The sequence below is a fragment of the Thunnus maccoyii genome, chromosome 3, assembly GCF_910596095.1.
Source record: "Thunnus maccoyii chromosome 3, fThuMac1.1, whole genome shotgun sequence".
In the NCBI taxonomy this organism is placed as follows: domain Eukaryota; kingdom Metazoa; phylum Chordata; class Actinopteri; order Scombriformes; family Scombridae; genus Thunnus; species Thunnus maccoyii.
In genome coordinates, this window is record NC_056535.1 from 7,372,057 (window position 1) to 7,394,207 (window position 22,151).

The 22,151-nt window shown below is 40.9% G+C and overlaps 1 protein-coding gene across 3 annotated transcripts in view; it reads left to right on the forward strand.

Moving 5' to 3' along the window:
- The window catches only part of frmd4ba (FERM domain containing 4Ba), a 48,592-nt gene that overhangs the window by 12,918 nt on the left and 13,523 nt on the right, over positions 1-22,151 (forward strand). For all 3 annotated transcript variants that reach the window (XM_042406813.1, XM_042406816.1, XM_042406814.1), the window contains exons 2-11: positions 11,493-11,558; positions 11,664-11,758; positions 11,959-12,051; positions 12,394-12,478; positions 13,773-13,829; positions 14,205-14,227; positions 18,422-18,505; positions 19,899-19,964; positions 20,410-20,467; positions 21,110-21,196. In XM_042406813.1, the coding sequence (XP_042262747.1) occupies positions 11,493-11,558; positions 11,664-11,758; positions 11,959-12,051; positions 12,394-12,478; positions 13,773-13,829; positions 14,205-14,227; positions 18,422-18,505; positions 19,899-19,964; positions 20,410-20,467; positions 21,110-21,196 (714 nt within the window). The remainder of the gene's footprint in view (positions 1-11,492; positions 11,559-11,663; positions 11,759-11,958; positions 12,052-12,393; positions 12,479-13,772; positions 13,830-14,204; positions 14,228-18,421; positions 18,506-19,898; positions 19,965-20,409; positions 20,468-21,109; positions 21,197-22,151) is intronic.

Here is a 22,151-nt window from a genome sequence, read left to right on the forward strand (position 1 = left end):
CCAGCTCTGACCTCCTCCTCTTCATAGCATCTGGGTTATACACACACATGGTTTGTCATGGCCTGTGGCCTACAGTGTGCCCCTGAGCGCCGTCCCATACAGCAAACGGAGCTGGCCCCAAATCCCCAGACACAACTAACAAGCCTATAGGTGGATGGTGGCAGCTTGAAGTGCCCAGGCCCTCGCTTCGCTCCCTGCCTTCTTTTCTTTTCTACCCCCTGCCTGGCCACACAAAGCCAGGCTTGACTGTACTGCGTAAACAAAAAGCTTCTCTGTCTTGCCATTCATTTGCCAAATGGAGCTTTATCACATGTTGTTAATTGGCTGTAATTAAGATGTCTTGTGGTTTTTTTTAAACAGATGCAGTGACAGTTTCAGTCAAAATATATAATGGCAACCTCTTACTCACTGGCATGGTTTGCAAATTTGAAGGCCTTAGGGTAGACATATTTTTAAATTTTGAGCTTCTTTTGTGTTGATTTGTGTTCTCAATGAAAGACGAGTCAGTGGTGTGTCTAAGGGAGATTAAACAGAAGCAGGATCAGGCAGAATGCGTGATATTTCATTTTGAACTATTTAAACTGTTTTGTCAATTTTCAACCTAATCTTTAGCTATACAAATTAGGGATGTAGTGTAAAAAACGCTTGCAGTTGTTGCTGATGTTCTCAGTGTCTCTGGGGCTCAGCTGCAAAATCTGTTCTTCCGGCACCAGCAGTGTCATTTGACATATCCATTGACGTAGTTGGGGGCAAGGAAGAACTACAGGCTATATTGGTGGTGGTGCCTTCAAGAACAGTCAAATGTGGGTTTCCCAAAACACTCCGCCTACCATTTTATGCTAATTTTACGAAAAGCAGACGCTAAAATATCACACTACTAAATGCTTTAAAATATCAGTATATTTGGAAGAAAACTAGTGTCATGATAGGCGGCCGAATTGGTGCCGCAGCTTGAGTAGCTTTGCAGCATTGACCGGTGGCAAGTGAGGATAGTCAGAAAAAATGGAGACAGACTGAAAACTCTGCACTTCAACAAATGTTACAGTGCTTTGGCAAACCTGACTTTGTTTTCTGACAGAATATTATATCGGACTATTATTCTGAATACAGAACAGCACAACAGCAACTGTGTTACCTGTAACTTTTACAACTGCTTCCAGCTTTGAGCACAGTCTGGTCCCTGCTCTTCGTCATCCAAAACAATGAAAGAAACAGTATCTGGTTGCTGTTTTTCACCCCTTCATCCAGGATTGTTTCCCAAACCAAGCTGAAATGGAGACAGCAGACTGTGAAGTTATTTGACTGTCCACGGGCAGCTCTGGCAGCATTCTGGCTAGTCAGTAAGTTTGCAATGATTTCCCTTAACTGACTCCAGCACACCGTTTGTGTTATGATCCTTGCACACCAGTATGATATATCCAGACTCAATGAGGAAAAACATTTCGTAAATGAAAATAAGCCTTGATAAAAAGATATAACGCTGCTCACTAATGTTGTCTCTACTAACTGGCCACTGTGCTGGGAAACATACTCGCCACCTACGTTCCGTAAACACACTGTCTGTAGCTGATTGGACGGGATGCGCACAAAGCATTCTGTTTGTTGTAGGATTCCCCCTTAAGAGCGATAGGAAGCGAGGGGAATCTACAGCCCATTCTCAGTTTTCTCTAGTCATAGGGCACCAATTTCAAAAATAATTGCACATTTCTGCTGCATAGGTGACCTAGTTCTAAGAAATCATCATTTTCACAGCGGTGAAGTTTCCCACTTTTTAATGTAGCAAAGCCCATTAAAAAGTGGGACATACTCTATGCATGACCAGAGATGACCTCTTTCATGTTTTATGAACTTAATCTATTCATGTATGATGTATGACTTCAAATCATCCTGCTATCGAGTATCATGATTTCTGACAGCTGCGTCCACCTGCTCCATCTCTGGGAGTAAACCCTCCCGCATGTGTGCGTGTGTTATGCGGTGTGTCAGGCATACTGCACAGAATGTCTCCCATTCAGCCTGTCAGCTGCAGTCTCAGTATGTGGCATAGTTCGTCAGCTGTAGGTCCGTGTGGATGACAGCTGCTTCCCTGCCCCGCTCAGGCTCTGTTACCTTCACTCGGTGGCCTTCCTCTTTTAGACAATTAATCTACCACTTACTGTACACCCTAATTGCCATTGCATGTTGAAATGAGCCCGGGGACAGAGAACTGTGATGATCTTGGCAGCGCGGCTGCCCCTGTCATGCCCTGCCTTGTATTCTCAACAGATTCAGACCTATTAATTCTGAACTTCTGGGACTGAACAGAGCAATGGGCTAAATTGTAACAGCCTACCCATCTGTATTCTTATTAAACTTTCAATCCAGGCATCACGAGTGAAATGAGGCCCTTATATTAGCAAAAGGGGCATGGCATTGGCATATAGGTAATAGCAAAGCCCCCCAGACAGATCATAATTCACCACACAATTTCCAGCACTAAATGTATTTCCTCTTTTTGTCCCCAAGGGTTGTGTGACACTCAATTTCCCCATCTGCTGGCTATAAAGGGGCACTGCAGGGTGAACACTAAATATGTCAGTCACCGCTGCGCTTCCACAACAATTGATTGTACTCTGCCTGAGGGGGGAAAGTATAACAACAGCTTGACAAGAATGAGCCTTTAAATGAGCAGAGTCTTGTGTACAGCACATGACATGCATAGAGAAATGTTTGCTGGAGTGACATCAGAGGGGGTGACTGACTGTGGTGTGAGGTCATGGTGTTTACAGCCGTGGTGCCAGGCTGGGGATGGGGAGAGTTGGAGACAGTAGCCATTTAGAGTAAGTTACACAGGCAATGCACACTGCCTGTGAAAAGATATTACCTTGAAGAATGAGCCATATTTTCTCTGTGTACTCCGAAACATGTGTGTTTGCCTTGAGAGTCGAGGAGAGTCTCCTCGGTGATGTCACCAAGGAAACAAAGAACCCTCATTTTGAGGACATTGACTTTATTTAATACACAAAGATTAAAGTTGCTGTGATCAATATTTTTATATTAAAAATGGCTCAAATGTCTATGTGTACCGTGAAAGGGATCGCTCATAGTGACAAACCCACAGAGAGTTATCAGCCTCTGCAGACTCTGCTTTTCCCCTCAGCTCTTTACTGTCTTTCAGCTTATTCTACAACTTCACTGTTTTGGGTTATGTTCACTAATCTTATAACTTCACTAGCAGCTAAACATATCTCAGGAGTTGGTTTAGACCAAAACAGAGCTGAAGGAAAGTGAATATTGGACTTACATTCAGAAACACGACTCCAAATGAATGATAATGTTGCTCTTTGTCTGCTGTTCACTAACTAGCCACATCAACTTTATAAGGTGATAATATATTTACAACCTGTTCCACTGTCCTTAAGTGACCAAAAACAAATCAGTTAATAAAGGTTTTTGCATGATAATGATACATACATTTAGTGAAAGATGCTACAGAGCTGTATCTTTTAAGATGGACATGGATAGTTGTTGAAGTCACACTGCTTATTATACATCCTTCAGAGTTAGCACAGACAGTTATTCCCACTTTCCACTGGGATGCCCTCTCTGAGTATAGACTCCCACAGATTGATTCTAGCTGAGGTCGTCGCCCCTTCCTACATCCTCACCCCACCAAAACCCCAGTATAGAGCATGGAAATCAACCGGGATTATCCACCGCCTGCAGGCATTTGGCATGTGCGTGTCTGTATGTGTGTGTGTTCACAAGAAGTGTGCATATGCGCTGCTCTCAGTAGACAATGCCTGCATGCCCTTGCATTGAAAAAACACTGTATTTTTTGTTGGACTAACATAGACTATTTAAAGTAATTGAATTTATTTTGACTTTAAATCTTTTACTAGAAATTAGTTTTCAGTATATATTGAAAGTCAATTGCATATTCCTGAACTAATTTCTTGATCCTATCCGAGCTATCTGCAACTTCTTTTGATGTACTGACAACTGTCTTTTAAAAATTCCTGAAACAAACTGCTTCATCTGAAATAAGTAGAGTTGGCATTTTTTTAACCTCAGAAATATGTGCTGCAAATACATCTGAAATCCTGCATGTATTAACATGTGGACCTTAAAGTAATGCTCTCCTTTACACACGTGGTGATCATGTGTGTGATCAACAGCGGCTTGTGTCCACCATATGTCTGGCTGCCTTGCCCGCTGTTGCTCCAGGCAGCTGTGGCCTCGCACGTCTGTCTGTATTTATCATGGTTATATAGCTATGGTGCGTCAATACCTTCAAAATGGGTCTCTGATGATGAAACCTGCCCTCCAGAAATAGATCCATCCAGTATTTAATCCTGTTAGGACATTTTTTTTACACTTCAAAGGGGACTTTAAAATGACAGGGGAGGAATGAAATTGTCTCCCTGTTATAGTATTCTGTAAATTAACAACACATTTGCTGTATCATTATTATTGCTGGTGAAGCCTTGTGCACTATTATTCTTATGTGTATTTGACTTTCTTCCAGACAGCCTCCAGTATATGTTAAGAACTTTAGTATGTCTATTGAGATTCACTGCCAACCAGAGAGAGGTTGGGATTTATTTTTCATAGATTTAAAGGAATATGTCGACATTTTGGGAAATATGCTTATTCACCCTGTTGCCAAAAGTTAGATGAGAAGATCAATACCACTCTCATATCTCTGCTAATTATACAGCCAGCCAAATCTACCCCTTAAGCTCACTATTTAAAACATTTATCTTGTTTGGTTAATTTGTACAAAAAATGTAAAGACGACAGGTTGCAGTTTTACCAGGTGTTACGTGCTGGACTATTTCTTGGCAAGGAGCAGTGACTTCCTGGAGTCTGCTGGCTGCAGCATCATATTTATTGTAAATATATAGGCTATATTAGAGTAGTATTGATGTTCTTATTGAAATCTTGCCAAGAAAGAGAATAACCATATTCCCCAAAATGTCTAACTAGAGTAATGTCCATGGATCTGGCACATTTGTGGATTAAAGTGTACATTCGCATTCTCCTTTGTAAATTACATGTAATCCCATTTTCTATAAAAGCCCAATGTCACAGCTGCTCAGCTCAGCCAGTTCACTGCCTGCATAGGCGGTAATTGAGATGTTTATTTCCACTATGTATGCTTTGGAGCGGATTTACACTTACATGCATAACTGCACGCACTGAAGCAATTAGATGCATGGCCGATCCTGATCTGCACCAAGATTTTTGTTTATTATTTGTCTGCGTGGTGTACGATGAATGAACACATAAGGGAAGTTCTATATTGGCTGTAATTGTTACAGCAGCTCCTCTGATATCCTGTATAAAAGTTGATGAGGCAGGAAACAGAATCACTCATTTATTTACTTTGCCTGCTATGTTTTTTGAGGAATTATTTAAAAAATTTTCAGTAGAAGATCTGCCTCTCTAATCTTTCGTCAATATCCTTCCCCCGTGATATTACAGCAGATTCAGGCCACCACAGTGTGCCTGCTCTGAGACAATTACGCTGATCATGTTCAATGAAACAGCACCGTGTTGACTGTGGACACTTAAGCATTCTTGGAAACTGGGGTCACATAAACAAACAGCAGGATATTGTTTCCAGATGAACTGCAACATGTCGCTGCAGAGAGCTGCTCCATCTCTTTCTTCTCTCCTGTATTGCTTACTCGGTATTTTTCCTGCCTTGTTTATTTGAGTCAGGTGTGTGGCTTGTGTGTGACATTTGCTTATTAATGGCAGCTGTACAAAGGAAGACATCTGGTAGTGAGTCACAATTGCTTTTCCTCCTAAATTTGTGCATCAAAGCCTTTTCGAATGCTTTCCCCCTCACAGTTTCACTTTTAGTTTTGCCTTCTCAGATCCACCATCTCTGCTGGTCCAAACCAGACCAATTATTTTTAGCACTCCTGTAGAATATATTGGGTGGGGATGTCTGGTCTCCTCAGGAAATTGCTCCAGCATCCCAGACAAAGTGACAGACCATACCCACACCCTTCTTACACAATGAAGTTGAAATACATGCTGAAATAAAACAATAAAAAATATGATGAAGTAATTGGCCTTAATTTAGCATGTTAAAAAAAAAGAAAACTTCAAATTTTACAAAAGGAGAAAGTTCAAAATCACAGATCGGATCATCAAAACAAAACATTTATACTAGCGTGAGTCACAGAGGAAAGTATTTATGAGTTGAGGGGTGGAGTGGGCAGCCGGAGTATGTTTCTGTGTACGCTGTGTTTGTATACAAGTGTGTTTATGTAGATGGGGAGATGGAGCCTCTGCAGCAGGGGCCTCGTGGTTCTGTCCTGCCCTCCCCTGCACTCTATGAAGCAGTGTTTTGGACCGGGGCCCAGGACCAAGCCTCAGGCACGCTACTCCACTCCAGCCTCTCCAGAGCGCCGACTCTCACTGACATTACATCAGCTGGGGAGACATAGTATACTATGTGTGCTTATGCTGGAGGGTAGATGCTCCTTTCAATTGTTGCTCTCTCAGAGTGAAACGAACCAAAGTGGGCTGCAGATCATCTTTTCTCCTGCTTCTGATTCTGTGAGGTGTTATCAGTAGAAGTAGAAACTGGCCATCAGGGATTAAAAGACAGTCAGTCATGGCTGTGCGCATCATGCGTGGAATGGAGGACCTGGTGGCATCGGGCAGCCAGCTCATCTGGAGCCTAGCACATCAGACCTTAAGGAGGTGGTACAATCGTGGGCTGATGCCATGCAGACGCTTCCTAGAAGCCTGGTTCAGGATTGGAAAATGCTACCAGGTATGGCAGCTCCTCGACAGACGACATTATTGACAGCATATGTGATTGATCGTTCCTTGCCAGATGGATTTCTTTAATTATCTGTTCAATTTTCATGGTTTATATTACCCATAATTTCCCCACTTTCCTCCAAGCCCAGGGTTAGTGAGTCAGTACTTTTTCTCAACTGGCTCATTAGTGTATGCATGTGTTTATTTGTGTGAATGCGTAAAGGCGCAGGCTGCTTCTTGGTGAGTCACAAAGCCTGTTTTTTTTTTAACAAGGGTCTCTCTCCTGGCACACATGGCAGTCATTAGAAAAGCAGCATGACCAGCCGTTTGATCTCACTGTCTGGCTGAAGAGGAGAACTTTCAGAGTTAAAAGTGTTTGAAATGCACTGTGGCTGGAACACCTGAACGCTGTCTGTGTGGTTTACACATCATGCTCTCTGGGCAAACTTGAAAGTTATCAGGTTCCTCCTTTTTGCTTTTTCTCAGCATACTGCCATGTGAAAATGACTTTTGTTGTAGGTGGCACTTATCAGGGCTGTGTCGGTTAGTTTAAAACTGCTTTCCATAACCCAGTTACATTTAGATTACTTTGATATATTCAAAGTATAAAAGGTACAAATTATTTTTGATGTTATTGCACTGAACAAAATGCAGCATTAGAGAAAGAAAGATTTTCTGTTTGATGTGTAAACCAACAGAAATTTCACTCTGTGTCACCTTTTAGAAACACAAAGGCTCTTTAAACTCCTGCGTTTCTTGCTTCCTGTTTAAAAGAATTCTCAGAAGTAACACAAGTATCAGATCCCTTTAATTTTTAAGCAACATACTTGAATACTGTTTTTCCCCCTCAGAATCACATATACTGTGTACACGGGGGTGGAAGAAGTTTTTACAGTATAAGAATCAGAAGAAGTCCTGCATTCAAATTTTTTACTCACATTAAAGTATACGGGTACTGGCAGCCAAATGTGTTTAAAGTATCAAAGTGAAAGTACTCATTAGGTGTCACATTATTATTACTGATGCACCAACATTTAAGAAGTACTTTAATGTTGAGGTTGGTTGAGGTGGAGCTTTAACTCTAACAGTGTTTCATATTTTATAAACTGATTGTATGTAGAATCTTAATTTAACAGTAATTAGTGACAATAGCTGTTAAATAAATGTGTTGGAGTAAAAAGTACCATATTTCCCTCTAAAATGTAGCAGAGAAAAAGTAGCATTAAATGGAAATACTCAAGTAAATTGGTTTAATAATCATTAGTTACTTTCCACCACTGTTTATACAAGGATACTATAACCACTCCACCCAGCTTTTGGTTTCCTAGGCTGAACCGGTGAAGTGGTAAGTTTGTAGACCTGGTCAGAGCTGCAGGGTGTGCCCAGCTCAGCCTGAGCAGGTCAATGGCTGAAGGTCGTGTGAAGAGAGCACCATTGGGGCTCCCTGCCCATAATGACAGGGCTTCAGGGGGATGACCTCCCTGACACAGTCGTGACCTCCCTTTTTATCATCAGGGACCTCGCTCTGAAGCTCAGGTCCTCTCTTCAGCTGGACGGAGGCCAGTGATCACTGTCAGCCTTTTTTTTTTTTTTTTTTTTAAAAAAAAGGACAGCATTGTTTTTGAAAAGCTTTTCTAGTGCTACTTTGTTACTGATGTGGAGGAAGGTGATGCAGATGTGAATACAGTATATCTTTATCAAATGATACTCTACACATCTTAATAGTGAGTGTTTTTAAGAATTTTGAGTCACATACACAGATTTTGAAGGTGAATCTGAAATTCAGGGGTTGTAGCTAGCTGTGAGTTTCAAATCAGATTGTTAACTAAAGGCCTTTGTCCATGTTTTGATGTCATTGCCCTGCAACAATACAGCATTGATAAATGAACCCTTGGAAGGATTGTGCCCCGGACAGCCACAGCAATTCATGAAAGGGTTACTATAGTGAATAATCCCTGATAAACAATGGAACAATGTGTAATCAGCAGTAACAATTATTTTTCCTAACAAGACATATATACTGTAGGTGTGGTTTTCATTGAGGTTTGTTCCAGTGCTTTATTTTTCCATTTTTGTGTAAGTGACACAGATTCTTGCCTCTTCGGGACCACTGAGATATGGTGCTTAAAAACATCCCGCTGTGCAGCTCACATTAATACTTGAAATACAGTAGAGAGAGTGGGTATGGTATTGAAATTTGGGGCTTCAGAGCAAAAGTTTGCATAATACCAAGTCAGCGTGACTGCAAATGAAACCCTTTGTTGAGAAGTACATCAGCTATGCCCACAGAACTGTAAATCTCACTGAGGTTTAGGGCACTGAAAAACAACTAAGTGGAAAAGTAGCTTGTACAATATAAAAGTGAAATGACAGCTCTGTTGTGGTGCAGAGAACAATATGTCCTGGTAGACTGAAGTTTAACACCATGCCAGAAGGCATCTTCCCGCCCGGACTGGACGTCAACTTGACCCTCAATTTCCACCACAGAGGCCAAGCAGTTGGATGCCACATGTTTTTCACTCAAGTCACAGAAATAAAACAAGTCCTGGACACATTCCTGGGCAGCAAACAACATTCAGGCAATTCAGTCTTAGCATTGAGGGTCTCCCTATGTGTCACAAAGATCTGTATAAAAATGCTGTTACTGTTGCAACCTAAACACATGAAATACAGTAGATTCAAAGATTGATGGAATAGGAAAGCAGATTTTTTTATAGCATGAGCAAGATCATTTTTCTGGCTCACTAATTTCCCAACCACTAAGAAGTATACTTTTAATGCATAAAAGCCAACATTTGCAAAATTCTAATGTGATTATGTGTCCATCTAATTATTCTGAAGGAATAAGTTTTTTGTTTGTCAAAAATTCAAATCCTTAAGAATTGGTGTTTTCAGCCTAATCAGGGGCACTGGAATGCACAGCTGTCTCCCACTGTGTCTTTTTTTATACTGCCACTGGGGGGCTCCAAAGTCACAAATTTTAAAATTCATAGAGTGGCTTTAAAGGTTCAGTGTCTAGAATTTGGTGGCATCTAGCAGAACGGACTTGGCAGAGATGGAATATAATATTCATAAGTGTGTTTTGGGCAGTAGGGCGGTGCAGTGGTTAGCACTCTTGCCTCACAGCAAGAAGGTTCTGGGCTCGAATCCTCTGTCTGGCTGGGGACCTTCTGCATGGAGTTTGCATGTTCTCTCCGGGTACTCCAACTTCCTTCCATAGACCAAAAACATGCAGGTTAGGTTAAGTGGTGACTCTAAATCGCCCATAGGTGTCTCTATACTATATATCAGTCCAGTGACTGACTGGTGACCTGTCCAGGGTGTTCCCCCGCCTCTCATCCAATGTTAGCTGTGACCTTCTAGAGGAAGTATGTTTTGATTAGTGTATAATCCCATGAAAGTAAGAATTGTTGTTTTTTCGTTACATTTGAATGAGGCATTTATATCTGCAGAGGGAGCGGGTCCTCTTCCACGGAGCCATGTTGCACTGCCATGTTTCAACAGTAGCCCAGAACAGACAAACCAAACACTTGCTCAAGAGAGGGACTTATGGTTTTTTGTGAGTTTCACGGCTACTATAGGTATTGCTTGGAAGGGGAGGGGGAGAGAGAGGGGGTCAGTTGGTTGCAATCTGCAACCTCATCGCTAGACATTCTTCATCTTACAAATCCTTGCTCAGTTCAGTACACTCAGGGGTTGCTGCTACAGCCTTATTTATTCTGACATGACAAGTAGCTCATAGTGGCTAATGTTAGCTAATGTTAGCAAACTGTAGATTGATGCTGTGTAACTGCTAATTATTGAGTCAGTTTGATGGCCAATACCACTTCCATTAATACCACTCTCTATTTGGAGAGTGGTATTAATCTTCTCATCTGACTCTTAAAAATAAGGCAAATATGAGTTATTCCCCAGAATGTTTAACCATTCTTTTAACATGAGAATTTCATGACCTAGAAAAAGACTGATTGAACAACTCCTGCAAATATAAAGGTGGGTAATTCAAAAACATTTTAAAATTTCAGAATATGAGCCTGAATGTTGGCAACAACTTAAGACACTGAAATATGACTATTATTCATGCCCATACAATAGTAATATTCTATCTTGTGCTGCATTGAAAGGCAGCTCTGCTGACTGCAACAGAATTAATCTTTAAACCATTCACTGTAAACAATAGAATGGGAATTCAATTAAACTATGGACCAGGACGTCATTGTCCTTCAGTTGTGTTTCTTTACAGGAGAGGAAAACGTGGGATGTTGACATTTCAGGGATTTTCATTAGACCAGTGTTGATGCAGAGGAAGGATATGTGGGAGAAAAAATGGAACCGTATGAGCCAAAAAACGTCAGCCTGTTTAAGATTCACTGTGCACTTATAAAGAGAGGGTTTATGGCTGAAATATCTCACTGCAGCACTTTTTTGCACCTTAAACAATCAAATTAAGTATGCCGATCTTGCAATGTATTTGATCAGTTGGAGTGAGCGTCCCATGTGGACACTTGCCCAATGGCTCTTCTTACCAATTCATTCAGAACAAAAACAAACATGATATTGAGGTGAGTCCCTATTCAACTCGCAAAAGAGAAACCATTTTATCCTGGGGATAAAATAGTGGAATCATGGCTCTGAGTTGAGAGGCAAAGGTGGAGGTGGAGTGTTTTTGTAATGATGGCATTGTGTTGTGGGAGCTGTCATGTCTCATGTTTTCTTTCTTTTTCCAGATGACAGAGGGCCGTCTGTGCCAGGTACACCTCCTCGATGGCAGGAAGCTAGAGCTGCTGGTTCAGGTACAGGACATTTTCTGCTTGCCGCCTTAGTGACAAAATATGCTGCATATAGTTTGAGTAACTCTAAAATGACTTAAACTGAACAACTGTATTTTAACCTTCCAGCCCAAGCTTTTGTCCCGTGAGCTGTTAGATTTGGTGGCGTCACATTTTAACCTGAAGGAGAAAGAATACTTCGGACTATGCTTCATAGATGACACGTATGTACATTTTTCAACATAATAGACATTTTAAAGCTCGAAAAAGCATTAAAAAGATGTTTGTGTTTTATTTTAATTTCAGATTTGGTTAATTTAATCCTCATTTACATCAATATTAAAAAAGAAGAGAAAGAAAGGGACAGAAAATATTTAAGATTGCAGTATTCCAACATATGATTCATTCTTTTATCCCTGCTCAGTGGCCAGAATAACTGGCTCCAGCTGGATCGTAAAGTCCTTGATCATGACTTCTCCAAGACTTCAGGTCCTTTGGAACTCAAGTTCCTTGTGAGGTGAGTGCTCTCGCTGCAAACACTTGCCAAATGTGGAATACTAGTGTGCTTACCGGAAACATTGGCTTATAATGACTAATGGTGTAATCATGTTTTACATGTTACACTAAGTTGTGAATAACAGAAGGTTATTTTGTAGGACTTAAAATTGCAGCTAGTCCAATGCTGATTTTGACCAGCAGGTGGCACTGATGTAACACAATTTCAATTCTGCTCTTTGGCTGCCAAACAGTATCTCATATCAAACATGAGACAGTATATGGATAATGCAGAGGCACTGGAAGAATGCATTGATATTCTGTTTCAAATGAGCTTGTATGACCCAAAATAAACTCTTTGCAGGTTTTACATTGAGAAGATCACCTTCTTAAAAGAGAACACAACAGTGGAGCTGTTCTTCCTGAATGCAAAATCTTTAGTGTTTAATGTAAGTATTTTACATTTTAAATTTCTAAAAGGGTGTGTCAAATATTTATTTATTAAACCTAGTAACCAGATTTGGCATGTCCTTAGGTTCTAGATCATCGCAATGATTAATGAAGCCTAATCTCACTATTGATTTGTCATCATTCTTGATGGTTAACAAGATAACTCATGACTCATAGGACATAGGACACATATTGTTATTCATACAAAATTAACCTTGTGCAACTCTGTATTTAGGCCCATATTACACAAGACTTAGTCAAGCAACATTTTAAATATCCATTGCTTCAGCAAATAGCATAAATGTCATATTACCAAAATCTGCAGTTCGTTCTTTTCACAAATTACTTTGACCCCATCTTTATGCTGAATTATTGTGCATACTTCAAATGTATAAAACTTTATCCTTAACGTGATTTATTTGGGAAAGAAATATCTGTACTCTCCAAAAACCTCTACATTTACATTTTTGAAAGATAACACTGCCACATGCCACTGAGGTCTCAAACAGTTACTCAGAATGCTGCTTTCATGTGCTGTTGGAAATTTTACAATACTGCGCAAAGTTAATGACTTAGTGTCATGATAGCCATATGTTATTGTTTAATGCAATTGTTTAGAATTAACTCAGACGGTGAAAGACCTTATGCAACGACCACAGCTTCATAAAAAAAAATAGCCACAGACTCTGATTTATATGACAAGGTTTCAACCCCGTAGAGTCAAAAATTGATTGTTTTTCAAAATTACTGGAACATCAAGTTACGTTTCCAAAGTCCATGGACACTTTCTAAAAAAGTATTAACATGAGCATTATAAATTAAGACAGGCCAAATTAATTAATAGTAGGAGTTTTTGAACCATACGAGGAGCACGTGAATGCAGCATGTGATCAAACGTTGCAGTGCAGTTTTTTTTCGCGGGGATAGCAGACTCGTCACCATGGGAGACGGAGACTGTTGAACCTGCTTTCGGACCGTACCACTTTACAAAGGGGGCTGCAGCCTCAGACCGGACAGCCAGCCTCGGCTTTCTACGCACCAGTCTGTGCTTAATTTTAATTGTCTATAGGAAATAGTCAAGACACCTCGTGTTTTGAAAAACATTATTAAATACTGTTCTCGGGCTATTTTAAACACAGTATTGGCCCTGTGGCAGTGGTTCAGTCGGTAACGGTGGGACCGAGGTACGGGACGGGGAGATTTTCTCTTAAGTCAAGTGTTTCGGACAGGCTGGACTTTTTGTGCGTGTAAATTCTCTGAAATCCCTGTTATTTTTCTTAATCTATACAACAGGAAACCATCGAAGTGGAGAGTGAAAATGTTTTCAAGTTAGCTGCATTCGCATTGCAGGTAAGAAAGAGCTTGTCGCAGGCTTTCAAGACTAAAAATGTTGTCACTCACCCAAAATGTGAATGAAGACCGTCGGGGCACGCAACATTTGAAAACATTTGTCTCTTGTGGTTTGGTCGTAGCTTCGTAACTTAGCACTGTAAAAGAAATTGACCGTTTCATATTAATACTGCTTATTGAAATGAGGCAGTTTGTAGAGAAATTAAGACGATGTCAAACTAAACTGTAACTTAGCCAGTGGTGTTTAATGGTGTAACGTTAGCTTTGTGCAGTTGTTGCAGGAAGCATAGCATCAATGCATTTGGCAATTTAGTAGCTTAAGTGTTCAGTTTTCTTATAAAGCTTTTACTAACTGCATTATTTCCCTTTATTAAGGAGGCCAAAGGAGATTTTACCAGGTAAGACGTTTTCATTATTTAAGCTCTTAGTAAAAGAAATGTAGAAAAGTTTACACACAATGTCTTCGTCACATTGAGTGAACAGTGTGATACATTTGCTTGGTAGAAATGGTAATTTCATTAATTGTTCAGCTACAACTACAAATGTAATGTTTCTTCCTTTCATAATTACATCTACTAACATATTTCATGTTTTTGCTGTGTGTGTATACTAAACCAGCGGCCTGATGTGTATCAATTTGGGGGTCCTTGACACCAAAAAGGTTGAAAACCATAGTGATAAACCATAAACTTTCATTAACTAGACATAAACTAAAATCTGCAGTGAAATATAATCACTGTGCAATCTATGAATTGTTTGTTGCTGTACTCTGACAAGGAAGTAGGGTTCATTTTTCTAAGTTGTTTGGTCAGTGCTCAGTGTGCAGTCTGTTAATATTCAACTTGACTGACTCAGATTTTGATTTTACGCTGGACTTCCCTCAGTTAATAATTCCCTTGAATTTGTTCGTGTGACATTGACCTGAACCCTGGCTGGCTCGCTGCCATCCACATGGCCCTAACTATGTCTGTTAAAACCAGAACACTTGAGTTCCTTTGTCACGCTGTTGTCTATGAAGGCAGATGCACCATGTTTATAATTTCAACACAACTTAACAAAGACCGCTCTTTCTGGCATTTTGTGATTGCGTCATCTCTTTATAAATGTCATATATCCTGACACACACAAACACAAACACACGGACACTGTGTACGTGATTTGGTTGATGACACTGCTGGGAGATTTTGTACGAAACCTCTATAATCTGCTCGCTAGTGGAGATAATGTTTTCATAGTGGGCCTCAGAGGCTTGACCTGCTGATAAGGTATGTTGGGTTTTTTTTTTGCTAGCTGTAGGAATGAAGGGCACTGGCTGCAATCAGTAAACACTCTGTCTGAGTGTGTGGCTGAGCAGGTTGAAGCAGCAGAACCTGTGTGCTGTCCCAGTGCTTTGCCTCTAAAGGCCTCTGTCCATTATGTCAACACAAAGATTTGTGCTCTGTAAGGAATTGTGCATGTATGGTTTGAATGCACCTAGTGACATATGCAATGCTGAAAATGCAGTTTGACCCCTTGTCAAACCATTGCCTTTGTTTTCTTGCAGAAACAAAGAAAAAGAATCTTGGCTGCATCTGTTTGTGCTCATTTACTGCCCCATTATTTACAAGCATGATTGACCTGATAAACATCAATTATTATTTATTTCAGCTTTAGTACAGATTTATGCCTCAGTGTTTTGACTTAAAACTACTTTACCTTCAAGTGTAGTGTGGAGTCTGAACTTTTAGCCCATGTGGGTGTAGGGATGGGCTGTATTTTGTCCTGATTCTGAAAGCACAATAAGAGAGAACTTGCCAACAAATCTGGTAGAGTCAGGGAGGATGGGAATGTGTCCAAATCAGGCCGTCTTTTTCTTTGATTTGCACAGATAATTCATTCCCCCTGCTCATTCTGATTATAGTTTCTAGATATTAAGTTGTAAGACACTTTGAGCATTAGTTTTGTGTCATTTAACAATAACTACTTCTCTGGGGAAAGGTGAAGAAAATGGCAAAATAAAGTTGTGTTTCTCAGACTTCTCTCACTTGAGCATAGCACTGGCCCTGATTTCTGATGCTATTATCATAGTGGTGCATCCCCCCGCTGTCCTGTGGCAGTATTTCTCTCTCCTGTCAGCGATGTCCTTTATTTCTACTTCTTTGAGAGAACAGGCCCAGTAAATCCCCTCATAAAGCATATAATATAAATGTGTCTCCTCTACACTGTATCAGCAAAGGGCCTGGAGCAGTGAGATTAGCGGTGGAGGAGTTAGGGAGACCTCCTCCTCCGACAGCCAGCTGCCTTAAGAGGGATGAGCCAGGCCCACTGTCCAATGGTAGACAACTTGGCGTCAGGAGGACTCACTGTGGTCATGTTATTGTGGTGGTGTGGGCCAACCCCCCGTTGAGCATTGAATTAATGCACCATCAGGTTTCACATTGTACTTGTACTGTATCAGAATTTCCTTTTCTGTGTTAGTATAAAAAAAAACATCACATTGCATCTTGTTCTTACTACACAGTTTCACACAATATTGCTATTGCTCTCACCACCTGCAGGTATAATCCATAGCTCAATGCAACAAGTTACAACTGTTGTCTGGCAGTTGATGAAAGAGCTTGTGGGACACGTAGGAAATCACAAGATTTACTGATGTCTTTAATTAGGTGTAACAGTTTAAGAGTAACTGGGGGGGATTTTTCTTGTACAGTTGTAATCAGCTTTAAAAGTGGGCTTCAGGCGTCAATACCACTATATATTAACTATTAGTAATTAAGATTTAGCTTGGATTAACACAATTCCAATTGTTCTAATTGTGCCACACATAGACCAGTATTACAAAAAGTTTTAGTCCTTAGTTCTATTTGCAGGTGTAGCCTGTAGTTAGTGGTTCATTCACAGCAACAGCCTCTCTCATTGTGCTCCCTCTACAGTCACCACGTCTCAGCCCACTGGAATAGCTGACACATGAGTATTATCTCTCCCATACTGGGTAGGCTGAGCTGGCCTGGGCTGTACCGTGTGTAGGAATTGCCCCCACGCTGCAGGCTGCGGGGAGATAACAGACGTAGTAATGAATTCCAGATTGCTGACAGGGCAGCATGGCTGCGGAGTAGATCACCCCGACAACGCCAGGCCCCAGCTCCCCATAAAATGTATGCCATCAAACAAGCAGCGAAGTGCCGTGGCAGCAAAACCCAGTCAACCTAGGAGAGGTAGCTACAGGGAAGAGTGATTCAAGTGCCTCTGCCCTTGCAGAGGCTCACCCTTGTTTTTGTTTAGTAAGCTGGTTCACATAACTTGATCATTATTGCTCTGTCCCACCATGTCAGCGGCTGTTAAATTTCATTATTGTTTAAAGAAGAAGAGTTAAAGTGACATTCGAAAAAGTCAACTTGAGGTCAAACGGCTATAGGCCTAAAAGCATCTTTATTTTTATGTTGAGGTGATTGTTAAAGACTTAGCTGGTACAATAGTTGATGGTGTTCTAATAGGTTATGTTACGTACGATCTGACCTACACATTTGAGTCCGGTCTGAGAGGCCACGGGCTGTTTTGTAACAGTGCTGGGGCTCATACAATACCTTTCAACACAGGCAGAGGCTGCCAAGTGCTTGTGAATGGCTTTTGTTCGGGTCCCCACTGGACTGGCCCGCCAAGCCAGAGCCCTTTTTGTCCGGCAAAAACTGTAGACCCAGTGCTCCCTCCTACGTGATGCTGGAGTGACTCATAGTTCACTATCGCAGGCCTTGACAGTGACACACACCACAGTTTGTCTTTTCAGATAACATGGTCAGTCTCTGTTTGTTACGACACTTGAAGCCTCTTGCTTGACATTTTTGGCAGAGATTGTGGGTGAGAGATAGTCTACCTGTCGCATCTATCATGTTGTGATCATTGGCTAATCTGTGAAGGTGAATCAATACACTGTAGTTTGCCCACAGTACATAGAAATAGCTAAGTGCATGAGAACCTGCATGAAATGGCTTTGATATTTTTAAAAAGATTTCTTGCCAAGCCCCTTAAAAGGCTCTCTATGACTTAAAGGCCCTCCATGAGCTTTTATAAATGAAGCCTGGCAAGACATGAGTGAAACTAGAGTTTAGTCTTGGCACACAGTACTACTCTTTATACTGTAGATAAAAAAAAGATGAAAACAATATCCTGACACTGCACCTTTTCTAAAGGTTTGCAAACATGAATTATTGCTATCATGCCTTAAACAGAAATTGAAACCACACTGTGAAAGCACAGACATGTGGAGAAAAGTTCTCTACACATTTTTAGACTTTGAGTTGAGATTCTTGTGTAAACATTTACCTTAACTTTCTTTACGTTACCCTAGCTGGCCTGGAGCTCTACTCTTTTGAAGGTCAAAAAAAAGGATCTTTGAGATTTCTGAATTCAGAGATTCTCGTGTTTTATGAGAGTTAGTAATTACACCATAATGACATGTCTCTCATCAATCAACGCTGTAATTTTGATGTCTCTCCCAGCTCAAAGGATAGACAAGTAACTCTGTTTCTCAATCAAAACGGCTCTAGAAAGAACTCTGTTATTTTGAATAAATGCATTTTTATTCTTATTGTTGGGGTATGATTTTCTTTTTACAGTGCTGAGAGTGCCAGATCAGACCTGAAGCAGCTTCCAGTTCTGCCCACTCGAGTACTCAGGGAGCACCCGTCTCTCAATTACTGGTAAGTTATCTGGGCTGCTGAGGTCTCTCAAAACCACAAAATGCATGAGTAAGGGGTGCAGGGTCAGTTTTCGAGGATCACACACAGCTCTGGAGATACTTGCGGTTCAACCAATACCACAGCCATTCCTCCACAATGAATGCTAACAATCCAGCTGTCAAACGGCCTCTGCAGTCAGAAACACCTGGTTGTACAAAGCACTCATTTTCCGCAGACGAACAGTTTTGGGTGGTAAGGTGCATACAGACCTGCTTGCCACTTGGCAGATGGTTTTTGTTCGCTTTTGACTGTGACTAATTAATGCCAGGGTTGTGTTAATTACGTTTGCCCATTAACCCTGAGAGAGAGCACAGGGAGGTGCTGACAGCCACTGGCTATCTTAAGGATGCTGTCTGTCTCTACAATCCACACTGCTGTTTTTTTCACCTCCGCCTGCCTCCTCCGCTTCTGGCTTAACGGTCATCTGAGGCTACAGCAGCCTCTGAAGCAGTTACATTCAGTTTAATATCCAAATTAAAATTGTAGTTGTATGAGCACATGCTGTCTGTTTCTCTCTCTTTCTGCCTGTTAAGCCACAGTCAGTTTGAAGTCTCACTATGCTGTTAGTTAGAAGGGATGGTTACAGTGGGAAGTAAATGGGATGCATTTGCAGGAGAGGTGCAGATGGGTGACAAATTAAAGGAAAAACCGGTACAGGTCTGAATGCTTGAACCCTACAGTCTAGTGGCTTTATTATGCTGTGGGGGACATTTTGCTGGCATGGTTTGGGTCCACTTGTCCCCTTAGAGGGAAGGGTCACTGCAAATCAACACAAAGTTGTTCTGGATCATCACCTTTATCCTATGATGAAACATTTCTATCCTGATGGGAGTGGTCTCTTCCAGGATGACTATGCCCCCATCCACAGGGCATGAGGAAGCACTGAATGGTTTGATGAGTATGAAAATGATGTGAATCATATGCTATGGCCTTCACAGTCACCAGATCTCAACCCAGTTGAACACCTATGGAAGATTTTGGACTGATGTGTTAGACAGTGCTCTGCACCACCATCATCAAAACACCAAATGAGGGAATGTCTTTTTGAAGAATGGTGTTCATCCCTCCAGAACAGTTCAGAGACTGTAGAGTCAATGCCAAGGGACATTGAAGCTGTTCTGGCGGCACGTGGTGGCCCAACACCTTACTAAGACACTTTATGTTGGCTTTTCCTTTAATTTGTCACCCGTCTGTACATCAGAGCCATCAGCAGGCCAGTAGGCCAGACTGCATTTTCTGCATGAGCAGACAGAATGTGTGTCAAAAAGAAAGGGCCCTCTCACAATCCCTCTGTGGCTGGAATGTGTAACACTTGATGGATTATTCATTAAATGTTTTATCTATCCATTTGCAGTGAAGACAAAGTGATTGAACATTACACAAAACTGAAGGGACTGACCAGAGGAAAAGCCATTGTGCAGTAAGTTATGAAAACAAATACAATATCTGCATGATTTAACTTTTCAAAATGTGTTTCCTTGTGCGTGTTAAGCCCATGTGTCTGCACTGCAGTGGCTGTTGTTATAAGAGATGGCTGTCGCCATGCCAGAATGTGTCATCAATTAAAGGAGGTGTTCTTAGTAGGCGGATGTCAGTCCTCTACTGTGTTTTTCCTGGGACTGTAACTCAGAGCAACCCCGGGTCATTTATGCTGGGATGTTTTATGCCCTTGAATTGATCAATGGACTCTCCCTCCCTCTGTCATGGCCCTGAAACAAATCAATCAGCTTGCCACCGCAAATGACTGTGGTTTCTCAATGACTGTAGCTTAAATCCCACTCTGTCTGTTGTACAACAGCCACTGGTTGACAGTGATGAAGTGTAAGTGGCTGAATTTCTGTTAACCTTTTCCTCTTTCTCTGAAGGTATCTGGCCCTGGTGGAGTCCCTGCCGACATATGGAGTCCATTATTACCCAGTGAAGGTAACAGCGCTGCCCCAAGTCATACAGCAGCTTAACCTCTGAACAAGCTTCTGTTAACATGCTGTCTTCATTTCTTTACCAGCATCTAATCTAATACATCAATCTAACCATTATTCGTGTTGCTTGATGTTTGAATCATGAGGATTTTTCCTGTTAAAATCTGTGCTGCAACTAGAGAAGCAACACTTGTATGTTAGGGAGATACAATAAGATTTAATGCTCAGCCTGCTTGGGTGGGATAAGATTATAAAACAAACTGGCTTTGTACAAAATTACACTTTATTTAATTCAAAAGAATAAAGGCAAGAATCCAATAAACCATTGCAATGCATGTTTAGTTTACCACATTTTAAGTGATTCCTCAAACTTTCCTTGCTTTTACTCTCACCCACCGACTTTTCCTACTAAACCCTATTAAATCAAGGTGTCTGAGGAGATCAAACAGCGGCGTTAAAATGACTCAGTTGGGTTTGCAGAGATTTTAAGGCCTTTAATGTATTTGATCTCTTCTTGTGGTGCTATAGCTGTGAGCCTAATGGGGCAATTGCTTTGGTAACAGGCATCTTTTTCTTTTTTTCAAACTCCCACCAATAAAGCTACCTCTAATGAGTGGTGGTGTGGTGTGTTTGTGCTTTCATGCAGGACAAACAGGGAATACCGTGGTGGCTAGGAGTCAGCTACAAAGGCATCGGCCAGTACGATTTACAGGACAAGCTGAAACCAAGAAAGGTAAGTTGACCTCTTTTTTTACAGCTGCTGTATTTGCCTTAATTGTAGTTTCATTTGAATTTTTTTTTAACAAAATTCCACCACGTCTTTGTTGTTGTTTTTTGTGTGTGGAGTTCTTCCTTATCCGTGTCACAGATCTAAGGATACAGGGTTTCATATATTGTACAAACTGTAAATCCCTCTGGGACTCTTAGTTTGGGTGTGGGCTTTATAAATAAACTTGACGTTACTTGGTTTTCTTATGAAGTGACATTTAATACTTAAACAAGTAAGTTTAAGTTATTCGTTTTAACCTTTTTTTGTGGGAGCATTTATTATAGAGAACTATTGAAATACTTTAATTTCCAGTTGAAAACTCAGCCTTAATCCCTGTGCCTCTTGTTAGCTGGTTAATGATCCATCTAGAGCGTAAATAGGTGTAATTAAGACCCTGCTTTTCCCATGCCAGTCAGGAGAAAGAGGAAGACAGATGGGGAAAATATTTTGTAGTATCAGTATGGGTGGTGTGCAGTCAAGGCTGTAGCTTTAAGAGCAAATACAGTAAGGACCAACACTAGCAACAGTGGAATGAATTGTCAAAGGGGTTATTAAACAGCTCAACTTACAAAGTTTAAATGGGAACATGCACAAATACCTGCAGTCTCAGAGAGAAAATGTGCAGAAATGATTTTAAAAGCTTGTCATCAGGGCATTATACCATACAAATAAAAGTACTGTTTTGCTCCTCTATCATTTGTAACTTAAAAAGTATAAATGTACCCCTTATGACAAAAATGTAACTTTAAACAGTTAGTATTGGAGTTACATTGACCTTAATTCAGGCAGAACTAATAAAAGTGTGTTCCTTAAACTGTTAGATGGTACTTTTTAGCTTTATGGTGGATCTTAAAGTAGAGGACCCATCATGTGCCTGATATAGTACGATACATTTATTAAAAATGTATTGCTCCTGTTC